Here is a 27651-nt window from a genome sequence, read left to right on the forward strand (position 1 = left end):
TTTATTGCATAATCAAACTGGTTACAGCATTCTCACATTATCAGTGTGTACAGTAAAAAAAAACTAAAGCAGCAACATTCTTAGTGAAATTAAATGAACCCAATTTATGAAGTATTACAGTTTCATGTGTGAGAACAGTTTACATTTTGGATACAGGTTTTTCCAAATGCAGACCTTGTTGACTCTTTAATTTCTCTTTAATGAAATTATGGACTTAATTGGTAGATTGTTATGACCCTGGCCATAATCTGTCTTGGTGGCTGTTTCTTTGTCTGTGTCTTTAAGTCTCTGCAGGTCCCTGATTGGATGAGCTGACGGCTGCTGATTGGCCCCCTGATCATATGGTTGCTTCAAAATCTGTCACCAGTAGTTGTCCCGGGGCAGCCACTGACAGCAGCAGCAGACCTGACCCTGGCCTCCAAAACCTGTGACATTTGTGCCTGTGACTTTTGCGACTTGCTGAGTTCTGTATATAGTGTGCACATTAGTTTTCACTGTAAATAGCACATTGTAAATAACACTGGAACAGAAGGGGTGAGCTGCCTTATTGTTTTTCCTTGCACAGTTTTCTCAGTTAGGGAGTTAGGTGTAATGCTTGTCTTTTGTTTGGTTTTTGATTTCACATAGGGCTTTAGATAGCACCTCCTCCTGACTTAGCTTGTTTTGTTTGTTATTTTGGCCTTTGTTCACCCCGGAGCTTCATTTTTCAGTGTAGACAAATAAACCACCGTTCACTAAGAAATTGGTTTTCCCTCTGTGTATGGTTTTGGGGACCAGGGCGGGGTCAATCTTTTCAACTCTTATGTTGCGTTCCTGTACCCCTAGACTGGGGCGTAACAAGATCCATCTACTGTAACTGGAAAACTAAACAAAGAGTCGTTAATAGAGAAAATATTCTGGAGCTTAGAAAAGAAACTATTACATGACTTATTTGTAAGTGAGTCATTTCCCGACACCACTCCTGAATGTAGGGTTCCCCCACCCTACTGTTAAGTTTACAGATTCTCACAGTCGTCTTCACCTCTTTGTGTCTGAGGGTTTGTGTTCATTCCTGAAGTGTGGAGGAAGATTTTTAGAGTTCCTAGACAGACTGAATCCTGGAGATTCTGCTCTGTCCTCCTTTTCATCCACATCGTCAGTTGGTCTGAGAGAGAAAACATCAAAGTTAAAGCTTTAAGGTAAATTTCAAAACTTAAATTTAATACTCACTGTAAAACTTTTTATTTGTCATTACATATTGCATTATTTTATAATTAAAACATGAGGAATTCCATTTTGCTATAGTAGCATGCACCCTACTGGCATTGCAGCATTATTTTGAGTGAGCCATTATTTTGGAGTACCGTCTCCAAATTGAAGGCCAAGTTTCATATAATGGGGGATGTCAGAAACACAGCACAAAATGGTTGTTCCAAAAAAGACAACCATTTCCTAAGCACTTAAGAACCGTAGGTGGTTTTCTACAGATTTGCACAGTCCAAACAGACTGCACACAGCCAATCTCAGGTCTTATAGGGCTGCCAGTAGGCCAGCATGACTGCACTACACCATCAAGCACAAATTTCCTTACTGGGAATTAGTTTAATTTTAGCAGCTTCAGAATGTGAACTAACATTCAGTCATTAATTTCTTTTTGTTTTTATCTAAAATTCCAGCATAATGATGAACACATTATTAGAGATGGCACAATACCACTTTTTAACGTCCGATTCCGTTACCGATATCATAAATTTGGATATCTGCCGATACCGATATGAAGCTGATATAGTGTATTTTATAATCAATAAAACTTTAAAAAAAAAATATCTGCATTTTGTATAAGTTAATACTCGAGTTTTTAAAAAACAAAACACTAAAGCTATTCTGTTATACCTCTACTTAGTGGAAATATTAAACAAACAAACTAACAGGCCCTCTTCTCTGGGCCTGGACTCACATGTAAAGTCTTTGTCTCGTTCCTTTATTTGAAACTTTATTATTTAAACAGGCCTTCCGTTAATCAACACTTTTGAATTGTTTTGAATTTGCATTATTTATATTGTCTATTTTATTACTCAATGTTTTCTTTATTTTAACCTTTGTGTACAGCGCTTAATAAATAAACCTTACTTACTTACTAATAGGGTTGCCAACTCCCAGCAAAATGCTTAATTAACGTAATCGACTTTAATTTAATGCACGTGTAAAATAAATGCACAGAAATCAATTATTTTTGTAAAAATAATTAAATCGATTCAACATATTTCTTCAACAGAATTGCAGACTGCACAGATGGTAATATAAAGTAATATAGCTTACTAGGGTATATATTAGACTTAATAGTTACTATATACACTAATGGACTTCTATACATTTTACATCCGATGAAAACTTTGGAGGTAAGATTCAACAACAAACAAAACAACACACAAAACAAAACAATTCAAATAATTATTTATTAAAAACTAGACACTTTAAATGATAATAACAAAGAAAAGTATTTCTTTGAGCCCCCATTTCCCTGTTAAAGCCCTACCTGGCCCCCTGGCAAAACTTTGCTACACCCACACCTGCACAGTTACCAACTGCTAGGTATGTAGAAAGTAATATTAAATAAATTCTAACAACAGCTTATCAAGCTTAAACGTTTCTGGTGCAAAGTGGGCAATAAACAAACAAGAGAGACGGGACTCGTGACAGAAAAGCCAATCAGCTAGTCATTGATCAGTTCCATGATTGAAGTAGCAACAGGAGGGGGAGAGAAGGTTGTTAAGCTTACCATGGGAATGCTTTACAAACATTCAGTGATGAATTTACACACTTGGTTTACTTCTCATGGATATCTTTCTCGGAGATGAAATGCTGGTTTGATAGTGAGGCTCCAAATGCTCAACTAGACTGCGAACAGGTCTCACACGCCACAGCGGCTCTATCACGTGACGCATACTGCTCCGACGTGCTAAGGTCATGAGCTGGGTTACGACATGTCGCAAGTTTTGTCAGGTGCTTTTGTGATATTTAATGGATCGCATTACATTTTTTATTTCTCTCCGATATCCGATACGTAATATCGGATCACCGACGCAAATGAATACAGAGCTCAACTGAGGGAGCTAAAGGTAATGCCATCAATCAATCGCCTAATCATAATACTAACTGCACCGATAAAATAGTATTATTGTGAACAAAAACATCTTTTTAAAAACATTATTTTGATTTTGTTTTTAAATCTCACTTGTTACTACTAAATGTGATGCCATACTACTAATGACCTACTAATTTTAATTCAGGTGTGTTGCAGCACTTGATCTATAAAGTGAACATCAACCTCAATTTAAAAATAATAGGCTGTGGGGGCGCTTGTGTACACTGATGGAGTAGGACGCACTCTTCTCAGCTCCGCACTTTTCTTCTTTTTTTCCAACAATTTAACGCGACATCGTGCCTCTTTAATTAACTGGTCAACAGCACTACTGCTTTGCATCGACTACGATAAATACTGGACGACATGCCGCCTAAAAAAGATGCAACACACTGCCAGAAAGCAGTAGCTGAAAATTCTGCGAGCACCGACGCCATATTAGCAGCTATCGCTAGCCTAAAAACCTCTATGGAGACCCGCCTTGACACAATTGAGTGTACTTTGTCTATGCTCCAGGCAGATATCCGGTCATCTGAACAGCGTCTAGATCAGGGCTGCCCAATCCCAGTCCTCGAGAGCTACTATCCTGCAGCTTTTGGATACATCCCTACTCCAACACAGCTGAATCAAATGGTTTGATTACCTCTTCAGCATGCCATCATGTTTGGCAAAGGCCTGATAACAAGCCATTCATTTGATTCGGGTGTGTGGGAACAAGGATGCATCTAAAAGCTGCAGGACGGTAGCTCTCGAGGACCGGGATTGGGCACCCCTGGTCTAGATGTTATCGATGAGTCGCTTACTACAATGGACAGCCGTGTTTGTATGCTTGAAGCTACATGCAAGGAACTAAAGGCAGCCACCAATAACCTGCGTGGCAAGCTAGGCCAGATGGAGACGCGCTCATGTCGGGCCAACATTAGGATTGTTGGAGTGAAGGAAGGTGCTGAGGGCGGTAAGCCTGCGGACTTTGTTTCATCCCTGCTGCTGGATGTGTTGGGGAAAGACAACTTTATTAAGCCGATAAAAGTGGAGAGGGCACACTGCACCCTTAGACCAAAACCAACGGCTGGCCAGTGAACGAGGGCTATCATAGCCCAGTTGCATCATGAGAAAGACGTGTGGCATGTCCTGCGTCTGGCACGCCAACGTGCACCGTTGAGCTGCGATGGAGAGAATTTGTCCATCTTCCCTGACTACACTGCGGAGGTCCTTGCACAGGCCTTCAATACGGTCAGGAAAAAGCTTAGTGCCTCCGGAGTGACGTGCAGTCTGCGCTACCCGGCCCAGCTTCGGGTAGTTCACAACAACATCACTAACACCTTCAAGTCTCCTGCTGAAGCTGAACGTTTTGCGGACTCACTGTAATCGTGACCTGGTAATATATTTGTTCATGTTGTTGATGCGGCTGTATTTTTGAACATTCTCACTCTTCTCTTCCTATAGTGAGAGTCGCGATTCGTTCAATCATTTTTTGAATGCTTCTGTGGTGCTAGCTTTCTATCATTGTTGTTTGTTTTTTTTGCTACGACGTCTTAAAACTTTTCTCTATTGTGAAGTACTGAGAACGTTTACATTATAACTTTGGTTATACACAAGTCATTTTATACAGGGAGTGCAGAATTATTAGGCAAATGAGTATTTTGTCCACATCATCCTCTTCATGCATGTTGTCTTACTCCAAGCTTTATAGGCTCGAAAGCCTACTACCAATTAAGCATATTAGGTGATGTGCATCTCTGTAATGAGAAGGGGTGTGGTCTAATGACATCAACACCCTATATCAGGTGTGCATAATTATTAGGCAACGTCCTTTCCTTTGGCAAAATGGGTCAAAAGAAGGACTTGACAGGCTCAGAAAAGTCAAAAATAGTGAGATATCTTGCAGAGGGATGCAGCAGTCTCAAAATTGCAAAGCTTCTGAAGCATGATCATCGAACAATCAAGCGTTTCATTCAAAATAGTTAACAGGGTCGCAAGAAGCGTATGGAAAAACCAAGGCGCAAAATAACTGCCCATGAACTGAGAAAAGTCAAGCGTTCAGCTGCCAAGATGCCACTTGCCACCAGTTTGGCCATATTTCAGAGCTGCAACATCACTGGAGTGCCCAAAAGCACAAGGTGTACAATACTCAGACACATGGCCAAGGTAAGAAAGGCTGAAAGACGACCACCACTGAACAAGACACACAAGCTGAAACATCAAGACTGGGCCAAGAAATATCTCAAGACTGATTTTTCTAAGGTTTTATGGACTGATGAAATGAGAGTGAGTCTTGATGGGCCAGATGGATGGGCCCGTGGCTGGATTGGTAAAGGGCAGAGAGCTCCAGTCCGACTCAGACGCCAGCAAGGTGGAGGTGGAGTACTGGTTTGGGCTGGTATCATCAAAGATGAGCTTGTGGGGCCTTTTCGGGTTGAGGATGGAGTCAAGCTCAACTCCCAGTCCTACTGCCAGTTTCTGGAAGACACCTTCTTCAAGCAGTGGTACAGGAAGAAGTCTGCATCCTTCAAGAAAAACATGATTTTCATGCAGGACAATGCTCCATCACACGCGTCCAAGTACTCCACAGCGTGGCTGGCAAGAAAGGGTATAAAAGAAGAAAAACTAATGACATGGCCACCTTGTTCACCTGATCTGAACCCCATTGAGAACCTGTGGTCCATCATCAAATGTGAGATTTACAAGGAGGGAAAACAGTACACCTCTCTGAACAGTGTCTGGGAGGCTGTGGTTGCTGCTGCACGCAATGTTGATGGTGAACAGATCAAAACACTGATAGAATCCATGGATGGCAGGCTTTTGAGTGTCCTTGCAAAGAAAGGTGGCTATATTGGTTGCTGATTTGTTTTTGTTTTGTTTTTGAATGTCAGAAATGTATATTTGTGAATGTGGAGATGTTATATTGGTTTCACTGGTACAAATAAATAATTGAAATGGGTATATATTTGTTTTTTGTTAAGTTGCCTAATAATTATGCACAGTAATAGTCACCTGCACACACAGATATCCCCCTAAAATAGCTAAAACTAAAAACAAACTAAAAACTACTTCCAAAAACATTCAGCTTTGATATTAATGAGTTTTTTGGGTTCATTGTGAACATGGTTGTTGTTCAATAATAAAATTATTCCTCAAAAATACAACTTGCCTAATAATTCTGCACTCCCTGTATGTTTGTGTCTTTTTTTCTTTTTTTTTTACCCAATCAGTCGATTTATGGGTGTAACCAAGGCTGGACTGGGACAAAAAATCGGCCCGGGCATTTTGACTAGAGACCGGCCCACCAGGATAAAGATTGAAAATGTGACGTCATTCAGGGGTAAAACCGCAAAGGATTCTGGGAACTTGTGGCAAGAGGTACTAGCGCACGCAGGCTTTCAATTGAACTCCGTTACACAGCGATAAAAAGAAACACAAAAAATGGCAAGAAGCTGTTGTATTATTAACTGCAACAGCCGGTCGCATGACAGCCACGGGAAGCTGATCGTTTTTTTTTAATCGGTTTACGTCGTTGAAGAGAAATGTTTTAAGCCATGTTTCCGAAGTAAGACCTGACGGATGGTCTGGATATACCAAATATAACGTCTCAGAACACTCCAGCTCACATGTTAGTCTGCTCCAAGCATTCCCACAAAGGTCAGAGTTTTTTAGTCGTTAATACGTCATTTTTCTTAACATAATTGGTGATATAGGTTACAAGCAAGTCTGGCGCTGAACAGAAATTGTCGCGCTATGCTCCTTTGTTTATTGTGCATAAATAGTAAATTGTCCTGACAAAATATTGCGTTTCGCTTCTGTTATTACCATGGTACATTGACAAAAACATATACTTTTATTCACAGGGTAAAACAGTTGTTTTGTATCACTAATTGTCCAGTGTGATTACAACATACAATATTATTGTCACTGCTACATTTCTGTGATGAACCAGAAATTATTTCCACTACTAATTAATTACCGTTGAGCTCAAAGGTTATATTAATAAATGGTTAACGAATGTGTATTTATGACGACGATTTGTGAGACTGGTAAACTTACCTTTGTTCGTACCATGGTCTTTACTTTCTACACGGTGCATTTCAAGGTCCTGTACCCATCCGTCAGTAAACTGTACCTGGGCTTGTTGCAGTGACCTGAAGTTACTAAACTTCATGAGTGTATGCACTCACTCCAAGAACCGTGTAATTATAAATATGAGCGTGGTGAAAGTTGGGCAGCACGCTAACGTCTTTTGTCCCTCTGTGTTCTCGTAAGGGTCTGACCCTTTCACACCTTTGATTTTTTCCTCGTATCTTTTCTTTGTCTTTTCATCGAGTCTGTCTTTGTACGGACCGGCATTGTTCTCCTTTTGTTTTGTACATTCCTTTTTTGTGTGGCAAAGAAAAAACAAGAAGGTATTGGAACCGGAGAATGAACGTTTTGCGGTGCTGCAAATGCTTGCATTTGATGCGGTACTTGGATTGTTTTGCCACGAGTTCCCGGCATGCAATGCGTGAAAATCACATGATTGCTAAACAAGGGGGCGGGTGCATTCGGCCTCCTCGGCTGTAATTAGTCCAGCCCAGAGTCGATCATGACCAATTGGCCAATCCAACACCTTTCATTATATATACCCTTCCTTAAAAAAAAAAAAAAAAAAAAATCCATCGGCCCATAAAAACAAAAAATCGCCAGCGGCCCACCGGGCAAATGCCCGGTATGCCCGATGGCCAGTCCAGCTATGGGTGTAACTATTGTTTTGATTAATGGAGTCTGGTGCGGAGCTGCTATACACGAAGGATGTTTTTTTTCTCTTTTTCTTTTTTGTTTTTTTGTGCTCCTCTTCCCGGCAGTCCCCTTAATGCACGCTGGGATGGGCCACAGTGGTTCTTGTTCTTTTTTGCGGCCTTTTTCTTTTTGGGGGGTGGGGTTCAGTGTTCTTGTTGTTAATTTTGTTTTATGTTTACATCCTGGAATTTCAAGGGCTTAGGCAGAGCTTTGAAACGTGGAAAGGTTATGTCACATTTGAAGCATTTATCTTCTGATAGAATTTTTCTTCAGGAAACTCATATTCACTCCAATGAACAGAGATGTTTAAGAGCAAATTGGGTGTCGAAGGTTTACTGGTCCACTTTCACATCTAAGGCCAGAGGTGTTGCTATACTCATACGGAAAACCACTCCATTTATATTTGGATCCGTCGTTACTGATCCGGATGGGAGATTTGTTTTGGTCTCTGGGTCCATTAACTCTTTTCCACTGGTCTTGCTAAATATCTATGCCCCTAATTTTGACTGTCCTGACTTCTTTTCCAAAATATTTGACCTAATTTCTGAATATAATATGTCTAATATAATTGGTGGCGATTTTAACTGCTATTTTGATCCTGTTTTAGATAGATTGTCTACAAAAATAGCCCTCACTACTAGATCCACGGCAGTTTTGAACAATCTGGTAAAATCACACAACATGGTAGACGTTTGGAGGCTTCAGCATCCAAATGACAGGCAATATTCCTTTTTTTCACCTGTACATCGTAGCTTTACCAGAATAGATTACTTTGTTACAGATTCTAGACTATTACCCAGTATTATCAGCTCTGCTTATCATCAGATCTTGATTTCTGACCATGCCCCACTTACCATGAAAATAGATTTTAATTTAAAGCCTTGAATTTTCAATTGGAAATTCCATTCTACCCTTCTGTCAAACAAAAACTTCTTAAAACATAACGACAACGGTGAGGTCTCTGATTCCACTCTTTGGGAATCTTTTAAGGCAGCATTGCGTGGCAAGATCATCTCCTTTCAAACATTTTCGAAAAGAACTAGATTAAATCGTCTGTCCCAAATTGAGTCTGAATTATCAACATTAGAGGAGGCACTTCGCCAATCTGATACTGAGGACATATCTAATGCTAATCTAAAACTAAAACTCGAATACAATCATATTTTGGGAACCCAAGTCGGTAGCGATATTATTAAATTGAAACAAAGACACTTTGAGTTGGGAGATAAACCCCATAAATTACTTGCCAGACAATTAAAAGATGTGCAAGCCTATCGCACCATACACAAAATTGCCTCCTCTACCGGTGAATTAATTACTGATCCTAAGCTGATTAACGACAGATTTGTTGAGTTTTTCAGCACACTGTACTCTTCTAAATCAAACACCACTGACTCTGAGCTTTTTAGCTTTCTTAACTCTCTGAGTATTCCAACCCTTACAGAATCTGCCACCCAAGCACTTGAAGCTGACTTCAGCATCACAGAAGTCAAAGCTGCTATAGTTTCTTTCCCTAGCTGTAAAGGCTGCGGACCGGATGGGTTCAACATAGAATTTTATAAAGCCCATATTGATATAATCGCTCCACTTTTACTCAGAATGGTGAACTGCTCTATTGCACAGGGCTCTTTCCCTGATAGCATATATGATACCCACGTTTGTCTTCTCCCTAAGAAGGACAGAGACTACAACGAAGCATCTTGTAAATGGTGACGCGCTCCCACAATGCATTGCGGTGTGACGTCAACTCCAAAGCCCTATAGGCTGTGCGAAATTTTGCACTTATAGTATAGCATGTGTAAGTCTCTAACACCAAATCAAACTTGCATGTCAATTTTTCAATTTACCAAAATGGAAATGAGGTTTTATGGTTCACGCAAACTATGTTTATGCTATTACAAATATATATATTTTTACCTTTTTATATATTTTCTTTGTGGCAAAAATGCTGACAAAATATACCTACACTAAATGTGTGTAGAAAAATATTGCTAAGCGCACCATGGACTAACTCTTCTCTACTGACCTTAATAAACTGTAGTTTCACGAGATCAGACAGCTGCTTCTTATCTGAATCATGCAGGTTGTTTTTACTCAGGTCTAGATGTGTCAGGTGAGAAGGGTTGGCCTTCAGAGCAGAGACCAGAGTAGCACAGCTGGTATTTGATAAATTACAGCTCTCCAATCTGAATAAAGCAAGCAGATAAAATCACTGATAATTCATTCAGATGATTTCACGTTTTAAATGCGCAGCTCAGGATTACTGCAATCAAAAAATCAATCAGCTTCTGTGAAATGAGTAGTGACTATTCATTCTGTTATCGTGGATCATAATCATCTCAGCTACACACATGCAAAGGTCAGCATGACATTCAAACACATATTCATATCAACAGACATCATGCTGGTGACCTCTGTCAAGTCTCTTACAGGATTACACGATCAGTATGATATAAATATGTTAAACATATAAAAATATGTGTTTTAATGTCGCTTTCTTTGTGTGTGTGTCTCCTTCATTATCTTAAATAAATCAAATTTTCCTTATTTGAAAACAAAGTAAATTTCGGAAAAGAAAAATGAAAATATAATTAAAAGAAAAATTTACAGCTTGATGGATGGAAGTAGAGTGCTTGGGAAATAAACAGATGTGTAAAGACTTGTTTAAAACAAAGCATTATATTGTTTATTAGGCAAATAAACTAAATGATTAAATACTCAGTATTTGCATACAAATAATAACTAAAAAACTATTTTGTATTTCTTGTTTTGGCATTCCTGCTGGCATTCTTTTCCTGCACATGTCTCTTTTGTTAGGGAGTTCCAGATAGTTTCTAGCTGTTTCCAAATTTGATTCCACTATATCCCAAAGCTTCCAATAAGATACAAGTCAGGACTTCATCATGAGATATTTCATACTGAATTTCATGTTTTTCTTTACCCAAGTTCGAGCAGGCACATTGGACTTCTGTAACATTATTGTAATTATAAGTAACAGACTCTAAATTAACTCACATCAGAGTCTCAAGTGTACACTTTGGACTCTCCAGAAAACCACAGAGCTGTATGATCCCTGAATCCTGCAGATTGTTGTCACTCAGGTCTAGATGTTTCAAGTGAGAGGGGTTGGACTTCAAAGCAGAGACTAGAGCAGCACAGCTGATCTCTGACAACCTGCAGTTTTTCAATCTGAATAAAGGAAAAAACAGATAAAGTCATTAATAATTCAAATAGCTGCTTATTATTTCATTTCCATGACCATTGATGACCTATATTGGACAGCAATAGACTCCTTTGTAAGGAGATTAATTTAATTCACAAGTCAAACAACTGAGATATCTCCAGAAATAAAAGCAATCCCATTGAAATAACCTTAGAGTCTGCAGTCTACAGTTTGAACTCTCCAGAGCAGCACATAGCTGCTTCAATGCTGAATCCTTCAGGTGGTTTCCACTCAGATCCAGCTCTGTCAGATGGGAAGGGCTGGACTTCAGAGCTGAGGCCACAATTTCATAGTGAGTTGTTGAGAGCCAACAGTTAGAAAGTCTGTAATGGCAAAAATATTAGAAAACATTATTATAAATAGGACATTTTATATTCATTTTGTACATTTGAGTTGGAGTCTTGCTGTTTGGCATTTTGTTATTTATATCAGTGGTTCATCAGTTCCACTTGGAAAGATGATCTCTTTGCCTGCTGTCAAGCAGTAAAGAAATTAAACCAAACATTTGACAGTGTCAGATCTGAACCTGATTAAATATGATAACAATTAAATATGTGGATGTGGACTTTTAATATCTAAAAACATTCATGATAAATCCTGAATCTGGTTCTACAAAAGTTTTTTTTCCTGTTCCAAGGGTGTTTTTCCTTCCTAATGTTGCCAAATCCTTGCTCATAGGGGGTTGTCTGCTAATTAGGGCTTTCTCTGTATTATTTTAGTGTCTTGACCTTAAAATGTAAAGTGCCTTGAGACAACTGTAAATAACCTGCTGCTCCTGCACATTAAAAATCCAATTTAGGTGGTTCAGCATCTGATTAAAATGACTGTTGAATGCCTCCTAGGTGAGGTGATGTCCAACTGGAAGGAAGCTTTAAAAGAGAGCATTGGGAGGATAAGCATAAGCACAATTATTATCACATCTGGGCTCACCGAAACTTTCTGCAATTCCTCACAGCTGGAATCAATCTCCGCTGTCCCTCGGGTGATGTGTTGTATTTCCCAAGGTCCAACTCATCCAGAACCCCTTCGGACATCTCCAGCATGTAGGCCAGGCCTGAGCAGTGGATCTCAGAGAGTTTCTGCTTTGATCTGTTTTCTGACTTCAGGTACTCTTGGATCTCCTGATGCACTGAGAGGTCATTCATCTCCATCAGACAGTGGAAAATGTTTATGCTCCTGTCAGGAGAGATTTCATAACTATTCATTTTTTTGAGGTTCTTGATGACTCTCTGGATGATTTCTGGTTTGTTCTCTGTCTGACCCAAGAGGCCTCGTAGCAGTGTCTGGGTGGACTCCAGAGAGAGGCCATGAAGGAAACGAACAAAGAGGTCAAGGTGGCCATTTTTACTTTGGAGGGATTTTTCCATGATTCTCCAGAGAAACACATCCAAAGAGGAGCTTTTCATGTCATCATCATCATAATCATCACCGAATAAATGAGGAAAAATATTTATCAGGAAGTCCTCCACCACCTGTGTCTTCCTTTCAGTGTGACAGTGGAACATGTAGACAGCAGCCAGAAACTCCTGAATGCTCAGATGAACAAAGGAGTAGACCGATTTCTGGAAGATCACACACTCTCTTTTGACGATCTCTGTACAAACACCTGAGTACACTAAGGTCTCTGTGACATCCAGACCGCACAGTTCCAGGTCTTCTTGGTAGAACAGGATGTTTCCTTTCTCCAGATGTTCAAAGGCCAGCCTCCCCAACTTCAGGAGAACTTCCCTGTCAGCCTGCATCAGCTCCTGTGGACTCGTCTCATGTCCCTCGAGGTACTTGTTCTTCTTCCTCTTTGTCTGAACCAGCAGGAAGTGTGAGTACATGTCAGTCAGGGTCTTGGGCAGCTCTCCTCTCTGCTCTGTGGTCATGTGCTCCAGAACTGTAGCAGTGATCCAGCAGAAGACTGGGATTCTACACATGATGTGGACGCTCCTGGATGCCCTCATATGTGAGATGATTCCGCTGGACAGCTCTTCATCACTGAATCTCCTCCTGAAGTACTCCTCCTTCTGGGCGTCAGTGAAGCCTTGTACTTCTGTTACCCTGTCAACATATATGGGAGGGATCTGATTGGATGCTGCAGGTCGGGAAGTTATCCAGATGAGAGCGGAGGGAAGCAGATTCCTCTTGAAGAGGTTTGTCAGCAGCCCAATAACTGATGACTTCTGTGTGATATCAGACATGAGCTTCCTGTTGGTGAAATCCAATGAAAGTCTGCTTTCATCCAGGCCGTCAAAGATGAGCAAAAGTTTACAGACAGCGAGCTTCTCTGCTTTGACCTTCTGCAATGCTGGATGGAAAACATGGAGCAGCTCCAGAAGACTGTACTGCTCATCTCTGATCAGGTTCAGCTCCCTGAATGAAAGCAGAATCACCACACTGATGTCTTGGTTCTCCAAACCTTTGGCCCAGTCCAGAGCGAACTTCTGTACTAAGAAAGTCTTTCCAACACCAGCAACGCCATTCGTCAGAACCACTCTGATGGGTCTCTGTTGTTCAGGTAAGGCTTTAAAGATGTCCTGGCACCTGATTGGAGTGTCATAAAGGATCTTGGAAGCTGTCTCCAGCTGCCTCACCTCATGTTGGGTATGAACCTCTTCACTCTGTCCCTCTGTGATGTAGAGCTCAGTGTAGATCCTGTTGAGGAGGGTTCTACTTCCTGTTTCATCAGTTCCTTCAGTCACACGTTCACATCTCCTCCTCAGACTGATCTTATGTTCATCTAATACCTCCTGCAGGACAGCATCTGCTAAATGAAACAATAATCATTGGCCTCATTAACTAATATTTGCATGCACAATTTACACATTTGCATTTGTATTCTTACCTTTCAAAAAAATAAAGTGTTCCCATGCAAAATCAGCATGCCAGATTCATGAAACATGATTACTGGCCTCTTTTGTTCTTACCACTGTGCGTTTGTTAGTACATCAGAGTTGCTCAGAAACAACAGACTAACACAATACAAGAAAAAGAAGAAAAAAGAAGGGTAAGAACCATGAACCCTAATCTATCAATCCCATGTGAGAAGCTCAATGCAGTGGAAAAAAAGAGTGTAGTGTTAAATGTATATTGTCGACATATGACTGGGTGCGTTTTGTTCTTATAGTTTATATAAATAAAGGGGTCACAAGCAAGGACATCAGGTAAAGACAGCATTACAACTGATGTAGGGAGTGGTCAGAGGGAAGTGCAAACAAATTCCGGTACAAAAATATTGATAAATCATGGGTTTTTTTTTTTGTGATTTGTGTGTATGCATTGAGACCCAGCCTAACAAAATATAGTGAAAGAAAACAAATATCACAATAAGAAGTCCATTTTTCAGAAATGAGACCATCAGCAGATATATGTTAAGTCTTACTTTATACACTGCTGCTCTTACCGGTAGTCTGGAGTTCAGCTCCGGTTCTGGGTCCACTGATGTCCAAGGAATTCAGACAAAGAATTGTACATTTGTAGAATTGTACACAGGTTGGTAAGTTTTTTAGAACCATTTCTAATTAAATCATCACTTCAAACAATTGTACATAGGTACAAGTTATTTGGATATGTCACTATTTTTCCATGGTTTGGAAGAAGACCTGAACTGTCATCCTCAGATGAGAGAAAATTAAAGGATATTCCTGCCTGCCATGAACTGGTTTACTGTCCCCTGAGAACCAAATTTTACACCGTCATGGAGTGAGAGTCATAAGCTTCTCTAAAATCTAGGTTGGTACGCAAAACAAAACTAGAATTTAATGAGATAATTAATAAAAAAACAAAATTCTTAGTACAAAGTCTATGCTTACAAAATTATGAACATGGTATTAAATCCAGTCAATTTCTAGTGAACCAACTAAAAATAAATAAAGAAAAAACAACTTGAAATAATCTGCAAAACTCTCTCAAAGAGATTAGAGAAAATAACCCCCTCTTAATTCATCCTGACCAAACTTGTTTCATAAAAGCTAGGCACTCATCAACAAATACACGTAGATTACTTAATTTGATAGACTACTCATACAGTAAAAACATCGAAACTACAATATTATCTCTGGATTCAGAAAAAGTGTTTGACAGAGTAAACTGGAAATTTCTATTTGCAACTTTACACAAATTTGGTTTTGGAACCTCTTTCATTATCGATCCATCCATCCATCTTCATCCACTTTATCCAAGACCGGGCCGCGGGGGCAGCAGCCTAAGCAAAGAGGCCCAGACCTCCCTCTCCCCAGCCACCTCCTCCAGCTTATCCAGGGGAACACCAAGGCGTTCCCAGGCCAGCCGAGAGATATAATCTCTCCAGCGTGTCCTGGGTCTGCCCCGGGGCCTCCTCCCGGTGGGACATGCCTGGAACACCTCACCCAGGAGGCGCCCAGGGGGCATCCTTGTCAGATGCCCGAACCACCTCAGCTGGCTCCTTTCGATGTGGAGCAGCAGCTGCTCTACTCTGAGCCCCTCCCGGATGGCCGAACTTCTCACCCTATCTCTAAGGGAGAGGCCAGCCACCCTTCGGAGGAAGCTCATTTCTGCCGCTTGTATCCGCGATCTCGTTCTTTCAGTCACTACCCACAGCTCGTGGCCATAGGTGAGGGTAGGGACGTAGATCGACCGGTAAATTGAGAGCTTCGCTTTTACACTCAGCTCCCTCTTCACCACGACGGACCGGTGCAGCGTCTGCATTACTGCAGCTGCAGCCCCAATCCGTCTGTCGATCTCCGGCTCCCTTCTCCCATCACTCGCGAACAAGACCCCGAGATACTTGAACTCCTCCACTTGGGGCAGGAACTCATCACCGACCCGGAGTGGGCACTCCACCCTTTCCCGGCTCAGAACCATGGCCTCAGATTTGGAGGTGCTGATCCTCATTCCCGCTGCTTCACACTCGGCTGCGAACCGTTCTAGTGCGAGCTGGAGGCCCTCACCCGATGAAGCCAACAGAACCACATCATCCGCAAAAATCAGAGATGAGATTCTGAGGCCACCAAAGCGAAAGCCCTCCGCCACTTGGCTGCGCCTAGAAATCCTGTCCATAAAAATTATGAACAGAACCGGAGACAAAGGGCAGCCCTGGCGGAGCCCATCACCCACCGGGAACGAGTCCGACTTATTGCCGGCAATGCGAACCAAGCTCTTGCAACGGTTGTATAGGGATCGAATGGCCCGTAGCAATGGGCCAGACACCCCATACTCCCACAACACCTCCCACAGGACACCCCGAGGGACACGGTCGAATGCCTTCTCTAAGTCCACAAAACACATGTAGACTGGTTGGGCAAACTCCCATGCACCCTCAAGTATCCTGGAGAGGATAAAGAGCTGGTCCAGTGTTTCGCGACCAGGACGAAAACCGCATTGTTCCTCCTGTATCCGAGGTTCGACTAGCGGACGAACTCTCCTTTCCAGCACTCTGGCATAGACTTTCCCAGGGAGGCTGTGGAGTGTGATCCCCCTGTAGTTGGAACACACCCTCCGGTCCCCCTTCTTAAAGATGGGGACCACCACCCCGGTCTGCCAGTCCACAGGTACTGCCCCTGATCTCCACGCAACATTGCAGAGGCGTGTCAACCAGGACAGCCCTACAATGTCCAGAGCCTTCAGGAACTCGGGGCGGACCTCATCAACACCAGGGGCTCTGCCACCAAGGAGTTGTTTAACTGCCTCAGTGACCTCACCCCCGGAAATTGGCGGAGTCATCCCAAGACTCTGCTTCCTCCTCGGAAGACGTGTCAGTGGGATTAAGGAGGTCCTTGAAGTATTCCTTCCACCGCCTGACAATTTTCTCAGTCGACGTCAGCAGCGCTCCGCCTGCACTATACACAGTGCAGGTAGAGCACCGCTTTCCCCTCCTGAGACGCCTGACGGTTTGCCAGAATCTCTTCGAGGCAGTCCGAAAGTCTTTTTCCATGGCCTCTCCGAACTCCTCCCACACCCGAGTTTTTGCTTCAGCCACTGCCCGAGCCGCATTCCGCTTGGCCTGTCGATACCTGTCGGCTGCCTCCGGAGTCCCACAGGCTAACCAAGCCCGATAGGACTCCCTTCACCTCTGGTGTCCACCATTTGGTTCGGGGATTACCACCACGGCAGGCCCAAATCACCTTGCGGTCGCAGCTCAATGCTGCAGCTTCGGCAATGGAGACGCTGAACATGGTCCATTCGGACTCAATGTCCCCAGTCTCCCTCGGAATGCTGTTGAAGCTCTGCTGGAGGTGTGCGTTGAAGATCTCGCGAACTGGGGCCTCTGCTAGACGTTCCCAGCACACTCTCACTACGCGTTTAGGTGCACCAGGTCTGTCCAGCGTCCTCCCCCGCCACCTGATCCAACTCACCACCAGGTGGTGATCAGTTGACAGCTCAGCCCCTCTCTTTACCCGAGTGTCCAGAACATATGGTCGCAGGTCTGCTGATACGATTACAAAATCGATCATCGACCTACGACCTAGAGCGTCCTGGTGCCACGTGCACTTATGGACACTCTTATGTTCGAACAGGGTGTTCGTTATGGCCAAACTGTGATTAGCACAGAAGTCCAATAACAAAGCACCACTCGGGTTCAGATCAGGGAGGCCGTTCCTCCCAATCACGCCCCTCCAGGTCTCGCTGTCGTTACCCACGTGAGCATTGAAGTCTCCCAGCAGGACAACAGAGTCTCCAGGTGGAGCACCTTCCAGCACCCCCCCCCCCCCCCCCCCCCAAGGGACTCTAAGAAGGCTGGGTACTCCGAACTGCCACTCGGCGCATAAGCGCAGATGACAGTCAGGACCCGTTCCCCGACCCTAAGGCGCAGGGAACAAACCCTCTCGTCCACCGGGAAAAACCCCAACGTACCGGCAGCAAGCTGAGGGGATATTAGAATACCCACCCCAGCCCGCCGCCTCTCACCAGGGGCAACTCCAGACTGAGACAGAGTCCAGCCCCTCTCCAGGAGACTGGTTCCAGAGCCGAAGCCATGCGTAGAGGTGTGCCCGACTATATCTAGCCGGTACCTTTCAACCTCACGCACTAACTCAGGCTCCTTCCCCACCAGAGAGGTGACATTCCATGTTCCTATTGCCAGTCTTGGCAGCCGGGGGTCAGTCCGCCAGGGCCTCCGCTCCTGGCCGCCACCCGACACACAATGCACCCGACCCCTATGGCGCCTCCTGCGGGTGGTGGGCCTGCGGGAGGATGGGCCCATGTCTCCTCTTCAGGCTGTGCCCGGCCGGGCCCCATGGACTAAGGCCTGGCCACCAGACGCTCACCCTCGGGCACCCTCCCCGGGCCTGGCTCCAGGGCGGGGCCCCGGTAACCCTATCCCGGGCAGGGTAAACTGTTCCCTCGATATTGTTTTCATAAGGGTCTTCTGAATCGCTCTTTGTCTGGTCCCTCACCCAGGACCAATTTGCCATGGGAGACCCTACCAGGGGGCAAAAGCCCCCAGACAACATAGCCCCTGGGATCCCTGGGACACACAAACCGCTCCACCACCTTATCATGGTAGAGGGGTTTGCCCTGGTGGGTTGCAGAGTATGCGGGTGCCTACTGGGGTCAGCGGGGGAGCTGGCCCCAGGGAGGGGCCACTTGCCCCTCCCTTCCTTCCCTCCCCATCTCCAGCTGCCTCCCTTTTCCCGCTCCACCACAATCACCCACACATGCAGGGCCTTGGGGTGGAGGTGTGTCACCAGGGTGCAGGGGAGGCATCCCCCCTCTGTCCCCTTCTGGCTGCCTGTGCCTCAATTTTATCCCACAACTTAGACATTCACATTACTCACATTCTCATAACACATACATATAGGACCTTGGGGGTGGGCACGCTACACGGCATCCAGATGACTTGTAATCTTATGTGCAGCACTTTGTGATTCTCTCTTGAAAGGTGCTATATAAATGAAAATTCATTTATTTATTTATTTATGACCATCAGGATGTACAACCTCACCCCTGGCGCCATTGCTGACCTCTCAATTTTAAATACACGTATACATTGAGGGCTGTCAGGAGGGGCAATGAGCTTACCTGCTGCTCTCTGGCAGGTAGCTCCATGCCCTCCTGGGTTTTAAATGCACCTTAGAACACACATGCATCAACATTACATATGAGCGGGCAGAGGGAGGTTTGGAGTCTTCACACCCCCCCGTTCTCTGTTGCCTGTTGGGGCGGGGGAGCTGGGAGGAGGAGTTGGCCATCCGATTAGGGTCTGGAATGTGGTGCCTCCCTGCTGCTGCGGAGTCTGGGCGGTCTTCTTCTCTCCACCCCAGGGAAGAGGGTAACACTACCTGGGTCTGGGTGCAGTTTCCCCCTCCAGGGGCAAGGGTACCTAGCCATGGGGTATAGAGTACACATGGGGAGTGTGATTGTGTGTACAGTGTCTATTTATGTCTGTCTCCACGTTGAGTGAGTGCTGCGTAATTGCATATAATAATAATAATGGATTGCATTTATATAGCGCTTTTCGGGGCCCTCAAAGCACTGTACAATTCCACTATTCATTCACTCTCACATTCACACACTGGTGGAGGCAAGCTACAGTTGTAGTCACAGCTGCCCTGGGGCAGACTGTAAGAAGCGAGGCTGCCATATCGCGCCATCGGCCCCTCTGGCCATGAGAGCATGAGGGTGGGAATGGATGTTTGTATCTGTGTGTGCCTGTTTGTTTGTGTCTATATGTCAGGTCGGGTATCAGATGCCACCTCTCTAGGGACATCTCAGGCCCTCCAAGGTATTGAGGCCTATCTCCCCCCCACCACTCCCCCTGCCAGTGGCAGACGCCCTCAAACATTGGTGTATTGGTGGTTCTTTGTGTCCGGGGATGGGAGTCCAGGTACGTACCGGCTCACAACTGGTGGTTGCTTGTAGGGGCCTGGAGCCTGGGGCTTGCTCGGGCCCCTTCGGGGGTGTAGTGCCCTCGGCCTCTTGGCCTGGGGCTCAGTCAGTCTGGCACAGCTGGCTGCCGGTGGAGCTCACGGGCACGTCACTGCAACCCCCCGGCTTCTGCTCTGCGGCTACTGAGTGACCCCTCATCTGGGGCTCTCCTCAGCTCTTTCCGGGATAGTGGCATGGTCGCCCCTCCGTTGGTCTTCCTTGGTCTCTTGTGCTCTCAGGGCCTCTGGATGTCTGAAGCCTGGATCCCCTCCATACCTGCTTCATGCCCTGGAGGATGGGGCTATGGCTTCCCACACCCTCTAGCAGATCATTACATGAAGTAACCTTTTAAATACAAGCGCGCTCACGCTCACAGGTGTACACACGGGTGCTCACACACACAAACTACACCCTTTTTGGCTCCTACCTCAAAGCACACTATACACTGTTGATCTTACATGCACAATAATATTCAATATTTAGTATTTACTGTTATATTCACATAGATCATCTCGATGATGTTGTTTATTATATTATTATATATGCTTGTTTATATGCTTGGGAATTCTTTCACGTCATCTTGGTGGCTGTTTATGTTCCTCCCTCTGCTAACCCCAAAGCTGCATGTGACACCATTCACTCTGCCGTAGCCCGGTTACAGACTCAGCACCCGAGTGCCTTTATTGTGATCTCGGGTGACTTCAACCATGTATCACTGGACAATACACTACCAACATTTAGACAATATGTGGACTGTCCCACCAGGGGAGAAGAAATTCTAGACCTACTGTATGCTAATGTCAAGGATGCATACAGCTCCTCCTCCCTCCCCCCACTTACTGTCAGATCATAACCTGATTCACCTCACCCCCCCGCTATGTGCCAATTGTGAGGAGGGAACCTGTGACCACGAGGACTGTTAGGAGGTGGTCAGAGGAGGCCTTAGCAGAACTACAGGGCTGTTTCGAGGTGACCAACTGGGAAACACTCTGTGAGCCTCACGCCGAGGACATCAATGGACTTACTGAGTGTATCACAGACTACATAACTTTCTGCACCGACTCCATTGTTCCAGCTCAGACTGTTCATTGTTACCCAAATAACAAGCCGCGGGTGACTAAGGACATCAAAGCCCTCCTCAACAACAAGAAAAGGGCTTTCAGAGGGGGCAATAAAGAGGAGGTGAGGAAGGTCCAGGTGTTACTAAAGGACAAGATCAGAGAGGCTAAGGACAATTACAGGAGGAAGCTGTAGTGGAAACTCCAGCAGAATAGCATGAGAGAGGTGTGGAGGGGCATGAAGACCATCACTGGATTCAGGCCAACCAACAGCAGGGGAGCTGAGGGAGGTGAGAATAGAGCTAACGAGTTGAATCTGTTTTTCAATAGATTCGACACCACAGTGTCTGCTCACACCCCCACAACCTCACCTGTAGTCTGCCTGGAATCCAGAGCCACACCACTGTGCCAGCCTCTCTCTTCACATGGCGCTGTTGCCTCCTGTGAGATTCCTGACACCCCTCTCCCACCCATCACCTTCACTTAATACCAGGTTGAGATGCAAATGAGGAGACTTCACTCAGGCAAGTCTGCTGGACCAGACGGAGTGAGTCCCCTCGTCCTCAAGACCTGTGCCCCCCAGCTGTGTGCAGTCTTTCATAAACTGTTTATGCTGAGTCTGAGTCTGCAGAGGGTACCAGTGATGTGAAAGACATCATGCCTCGTCCCTGTACCAAAGACGCCACGTCCCAGTGGCCCCCAGGATTACAGGCCCGTGGCACTGACCTCCCACATCATGAAGACCCTGGAAAGGCTCATCCTGGACCAGCTGCGACCCATAGTAAGACCACATCTGGATCCCCTTCAGTTCGCTTATCAGCCTCGTCTCGGAACTGAGGACGCCATCATCTACCTGATCAATCGTGTCTACACCCATCTGGACCAGCCGGTGAGCACTGTGAGGGTCATGTTTTTTGACTTTTCTAGTGCTTTCAATACCATCAGGCCGACCCTCCTGGGTAATAAGTTAGCAGCAATGCTGTTGCATGCTGGGGGTGCAGGCTGAGGGTAGGAGATGCCAACAGACTCAATAAACTAATCCGTAAGGCCAGTAATGTTGTGGGGATGGAGCTGGACTCCCTCAAGGTGGTGTCGGAGAGGCGGATGCTGTCCAAGATAAAGACAATGTTGGATAACACCTCCAACCCACTCCATGACATGCTGGTCAGTCACAGGAGCACGTTCAGTGAGAGACTGAGATTACCGAAAAGCACCACTGAACGACACAGGAAATCTTTCCTGCCTGTGGCCATCTCCCTGTACAACGCATCCACTTAACACACTGGTTACTGCTACAACTACACATGTTTCTTTTCCAGCTATTTATTAATGAGTGACTTATGTGTATATATATTTAAAAAACACCCAGCACGCCCCTGCGGGCGGTTTATCCTTCAAGCTCGGGTCCTCTACCAGAGGCCTGGGAGCTTGAGGGTCCTGCGCAGTATCTTAGCTGTTCCCAGGACTGCGCTCTTCTGGACAGAGATCTCCGATGTTATTCCCGGGATCTGCTGGAGCCACTCGCCTAGCTTGGGAGTCACCGCACCTAGTGCTCCGATTACCACGGGGACCACCGTTACCTTCACCCTCCACATCCTCTCGAGCTCTTCTCTGAGCCCTTGGTTTTTCTCCAGCTTCTCGTGTTCCTTCTTCCTGATATTGCTGTCATTCGGAACCGCTACATCGATCACTACGGCCGTCTTCTTCTGTTTGTCTACCACCACTATGTCTGGTTGGTTAGCCACCACCATTTTGTCCGTCTGTATCTGGAAGTCCCACAGGATCTTAGCTCGGTCATTCTCCACCACCCTTGGGGGCATCTCCCATTTTGGCCTCGGGACTTCCAGGTTATACTCGGCACAGATGTTCCTGTACACTATGCCGGCCACTTGGTTATGGCGTTCCATGTATGCCTTGCCTGCTAGCATCTTGCACCCTGCTGTTATGTGCTGGATTGTCTCTGGGGCATCTTTGCACAGCCTGCACCTGGGGTCTTGCCTGGTGTGATAGACCCCAGCCTCTATGGATCTTGTGCTCAGAGCTTGTTCTTGTGCTGCCATGATTAGTGCCTCTGTGCTGTCTTTCAGTCCAGCTTTGTCCAGCCACTGGTAGGATTTCTGGATATCAGCCACCTCCTCTATCTGCCGGTGGTACATACCGTGCAGGGGCCTGTCCTTCCATGATGGTTCCTCGTCTCCCTCCTCTTTCTTGGGTTTCTGCTGCCTGAGGTATTCACTGAGCACTCGGTCAGTTGGGGCCATCTTCCCAATGTATTCTTGGATGTTCGTTGTCTCATCCTGGACTGTGGTGCTGACACTCACCAGTCCCCGGCCCCCTTCCTTCCGCTTAGCGTACAGCCTCAGGGTGCTGGACTTGGGGTGAAACCCTCCATGCATGGTAAGGAGCTTTCTTGTCTTTATGTCAGTGGCTTCTATCTCCTCCTTTGGCCAGCCTATTACCCCAGCAGGGTACCTGATCACGGGCAGGGCGTACGTGTTGATGGCCCGCATCTTGTTCTTACCATTCAGCTGACTCCTCAGGACTTGCCTGACCCTCTGCAGGTACTTGGTGGTTGCAGCTTTTCTAGCGGCCTCTTCATGGTTCCCATTCGCCTGTGGGATCCCCAGGTACTTGTAACTGTCCTCTATGTCTGCAATGTTGCCTTCTGGTAGTTCAATCCCCTCAGTTCTGACTACCTTCCCTCTCTTTGTTACCATCCGACTACACTTCTCCAGTCCGAACGACATTCCAATGTCATTGCTGTATAGCCTGGTAGTGTGGATCAGTGAATCGATGTCTCGTTCACTCTTGGCATACAGCTTGATGTCATCCATGTACAGGAGGTGGCTGACAACTGCTCCGTTCCGTAGTCGGTATCCGTAGCCAGCCTTGTTAATGATCTCACTGAGGGGGTTCAGGCCTATGCAGAACAGCAGTGGGGACAGAGCATCTCCTTGGTAGATCGCGCACTTGATGGTGACTTGTGCTATGGGCTTGGAGTTGGCCTCTAGTGTTGTGATTCTGATTCTGATTCTGATGAAATAGACCAATACGGCAAGGCTGGGATGGCCCATTTGGTAAAGTAAATCCGTTGGGCATCTTTCTTTGCCTTTAGACAATAACTCTGATGGCAAAAGAACCGAACGGGACAGGTGGAAAAAATCCAAAAAACCCCCAAAACAAACAAAAACAAGAAGAAACGTCCAGCAGAACCAGGCTCAGTATGGCACAGGGAGAGTGGAGAGAGAGAGACAGGACAAAATGGAAACTATGGGAGAGGACACAGCGTTCAAAAATTACTAATGATTAAATGCAAAGTGGGGATAAACACAGCGAAAAAAATGTGCTTAAAAAAAAAAGAAGCTAATTTTATCATTAGAAGCACAGAGCAGCTAAGGTATGGTTCATGGCCAAAAACTGACATTTTAAGCCCAATCCTAAGAGGGTGTCTGTCTCCTGAATCCAAACTAGAAGTTGATTCCGCTCAAGAGGGGCCTGAAAGCTGAAGGCTCTGACTCCCACTTTTAAATACTCTAGGAACAACAAGTAAGCCTGCAGTCTGAGAGTGAAGAGCTTAAGAGATAACAGAGTGAATGTGAAAAGTGAATCTGTGTTAACTGTGAGCCGTTTTCACTCCGACCACGTAACATACCCATGACTTTGTGGACTGGTGCCAGCAGAACTACCTCCAGATCAACACTGGTGGTAGACTTCCACAGGCACAAACATCCTGCACTGCAACCACTAAACATTCAAGGCATGGACATTGAGGCTGTGGACAGCTACAGGTACGTTATATTATACTCAGTTGTATATAGCATTTGTATTTGTTTTTATTCTATTGTATATAGCATTTTATTTTATTCTATTCTATTGTGTACAGTTGTGCAAAGTATCTTATTCTTATCCTATTCCAGTGTTTTTCTAATTTTTGCTATGTAACTTTGCACTTTCTACTTTCTGCTGTAACAAAACAAATTTCCCACCTGTGGGACTAATAAAGGTTATCTTATCTTATCTTACCTTATCTGTCATGTCCCGAGGCATTCCTCAGGAACGTGAAAGGTAACCTTCGCGTTCCCATGATGTGCACTGGGTTGTGGATGGAATCCAATAGATTGATGTTTTGGCAGTAATACACATTCCAACGTGTATTCCAGCCCTAGCCCTAATCCTAACCCTAACCTTATCCCTAACCTTAACCACCACCTTAACCGTGTTAGATAGTGTTTTCCAAAGCGATTACAGTAAAATAAATGTGTAGATTCATTCCAAACGCTTCTCATGTTTCTTAATTTTTCCGACCTCATAATATAGGGATGTGTATGCTTATATGGGTGTCCGAAAGCGTAACATACCGAAGATTTGTCACCTAGTGTAAAATTTTACGCTTTGAGAGTAAGAACGTGTTGGAACTGTCGAGCATGGTGGTGATAACATCATGCTTGACAGTTCCACTTTCAGTTAAAAAGCCACAACCTGCTGTCTTAGTTAATTATATGTCAATCTCCAGCCTTCCTTTTATTTCAAAAATTCTTGAAAGAGTAGTTGTCAAACAGCTAACAGATCATCTGCAGAGGAATGGTTTCAGTCGGGTTTCAGAGTGCATCACAGCACAGAAACAGCTTTAGTTAAGGTTACAAATGATCTTATGGCCTCTGGCAGTGGACTCATCTCTGTGCTTGTCCTGCTAGACTTCAGTGAAGTGTTCAATACTGCTGACTGTAATATTTTATTACAGAGATGAGAGCACGCTTTAGGTTTTACAGGTATGGATACCTGGTTTATCTATCCATGAAGCCAGATGACATATAGCAATTGGTAAAACTACAGGAATGTCTCAAATTTCCTGCTTCTACATTCAGCTAAAACACATTTTATTGTACTCTCCCCTAAAAATGTTTGCAATATGGTATCTAACTAGATCCATATTGTGGATTGCATTACTGTGAACCCCAGTAACACTGTGAGGAATTTTAGAGTCGTTTTTGACCAGGATATATCATTCAGACATCCTGTCTCAGAGTAATGCTGAAAAGCTTGTTCATGCATTTGTTACACTAGACTAGGCTGTTCAGGTCACTGAAAGCCTTCAGATGTTTCAAAACGCTGCACTGAGAGTACTCAGGGACTAGAAAGGGAGCATTTTTCTCCCCTATTAGTTTCTCTTCATTGCCTCTCTGTTAAATTCAGAATCAAATTTAGATCAGTCAATCAATCAATCAATCATCCCCCCCCCCCACCACACACACACACTTAAAGAGTAAAATTGGGCTGGATACGCATGAGCCAAGTGAGATAGATTTGTAGATTGCATAAAGTGAATGAAATAATGACGGAGGGCTACATTTAAATTTGTCAGCTTGACCTTGGAAACATGGACACAGTTGGCTGTTCCAACAGAACAATAGGTCCATGCTAGGATTTTGAATTAACTAGCAATTCTGCCAAAAATAATAGTCAAATATCCAGAATTATAGGAAAAAAAATCAGAAAGATAATATAATAAAAAAGAATAGAGCAAAAGTAGAAAAGCACAATGGGGAAACAACTGCTGCCCTTGGAAGAAAGAAAAAACATACAAAAACCAAACAGCACCTGGAAGAGAAAAATATGGGAAGATAAACACAACACAAATCAACAACTGTGTTGTTTTTGTGTGTGAGTGTCTTTGTGTGCGTCTTTTTCACAAATGTGCTTCGTAAAGAGGTTGAGAGGCTGTAATAACCTCGGACCCGAGGGCCCACATGTTAATGACAACCAAGTGCCAACCGAAGCAGATTTAGTGGATTTATATTTAGAAAGTTATTAAAGATGTATGCTGTTTACAGTTACAGTTGCAAACTGTCCTGTTTTAGCTGAGACATCTCGTATAATGAGCAAAATTGGTGCATTGTGATTCTGGCATGCCAGCGTCCCTTATTTGATAGTTAAAAACTTGGCAACCCAACAGCGATCCCACGCTAGAAAAATAACAGTTCAAAGATATCTTTAAAAACTCAGTAACCATGACATTAATGCCAAATGCAAACATCTCATCACAACTACCAGTAGAAACAGTCTCTTACTTTTTGTCTGAAGGGCTAGACTCACCACTGAATGCCAGAGGAACATCTCTGGAAATGCGACGCTTCATAGACAAAAGCCTGGATCCAGTGAAGGATGAGGATCCTGGTCGATCCTTGTCCTTCTTCAGATCACTCATTTTTCAGTCTGAGAGAGGAACAAGCAACACTAAGTGTGTGCACAGAGCAAGAATCATGACAAACACGTTTGTCCAATAATTACCCTGAAGACTAGCAGGACAGGAAATACAACACACACTCACACACAACAACACACTCACACAGACACATACCTATACACACAGTCTAGCCTGTAATAAACCCAGTCGCCCCTGTACCTCATAAATGAACAGATCTCTTACAGTCCACAGAGAGACAGCTGACTCAGCAGAAAATGGAAAATGTTGGACTGACCATCACTCAAACATTTACTTTTATCCACTATTTTTTTTTCAATTCAATTTTATTTATATAGAGCCAAATCACAACAACAGTCGCCTCAAGGCACTTTATATTGTACAGTAGATCGTACAATAATAGATACAGAGAAAAACCCAGAAATCATATGACCCCCTATGAACAAGC

At 44.5% G+C, this 27651-nt stretch overlaps 1 protein-coding gene across 1 annotated transcript; it reads right to left on the reverse strand.

Annotated features, from left to right (window-relative positions):
* Positions 1–27196, reverse strand: LOC113008813 (protein NLRC3-like). The gene is made up of 6 exons (XM_026146617.1): positions 27095–27196; positions 12045–13866; positions 11264–11437; positions 10907–11080; positions 9918–10077; positions 1–1144 (listed from the first exon to the last, which is right to left on the reverse strand). The coding sequence occupies exons 1-6, from the start codon at positions 27135–27137 to the stop codon at positions 1136–1138; spliced, it is 2382 nt and encodes a 793-aa protein (XP_026002402.1). The 5' UTR covers positions 27138–27196; the 3' UTR covers positions 1–1135.
* Positions 27197–27651: the final 455 nt, after the last annotated feature.

This window comes from Astatotilapia calliptera, chromosome 17, assembly GCF_900246225.1.
Source record: "Astatotilapia calliptera chromosome 17, fAstCal1.2, whole genome shotgun sequence".
Lineage (NCBI taxonomy): Eukaryota > Metazoa > Chordata > Actinopteri > Cichliformes > Cichlidae > Astatotilapia > Astatotilapia calliptera.

What these genes read in the sequence shown, in the direction of transcription:
- LOC113008813 (XM_026146617.1), bottom strand. Translation starts at nt 27,137, where the DNA reads ATGAAGCGTCGCATTTCCAGAGATGTTCCTCTGGCATTCAGTG. An exon ending in TGTAGACTGCAGACTCTAAG is followed by an intron (nt 11,081 to 11,263) that starts GTTATTTCAATG and finishes TCCTTTATTCAG; the next exon opens with ATTGAAAAACTGCAGGTTGT. An exon ending in TGTACACTTGAGACTCTGAT is followed by an intron (nt 10,078 to 10,906) that starts GTGAGTTAATTT and finishes TGCTTTATTCAG; the next exon opens with ATTGGAGAGCTGTAATTTAT.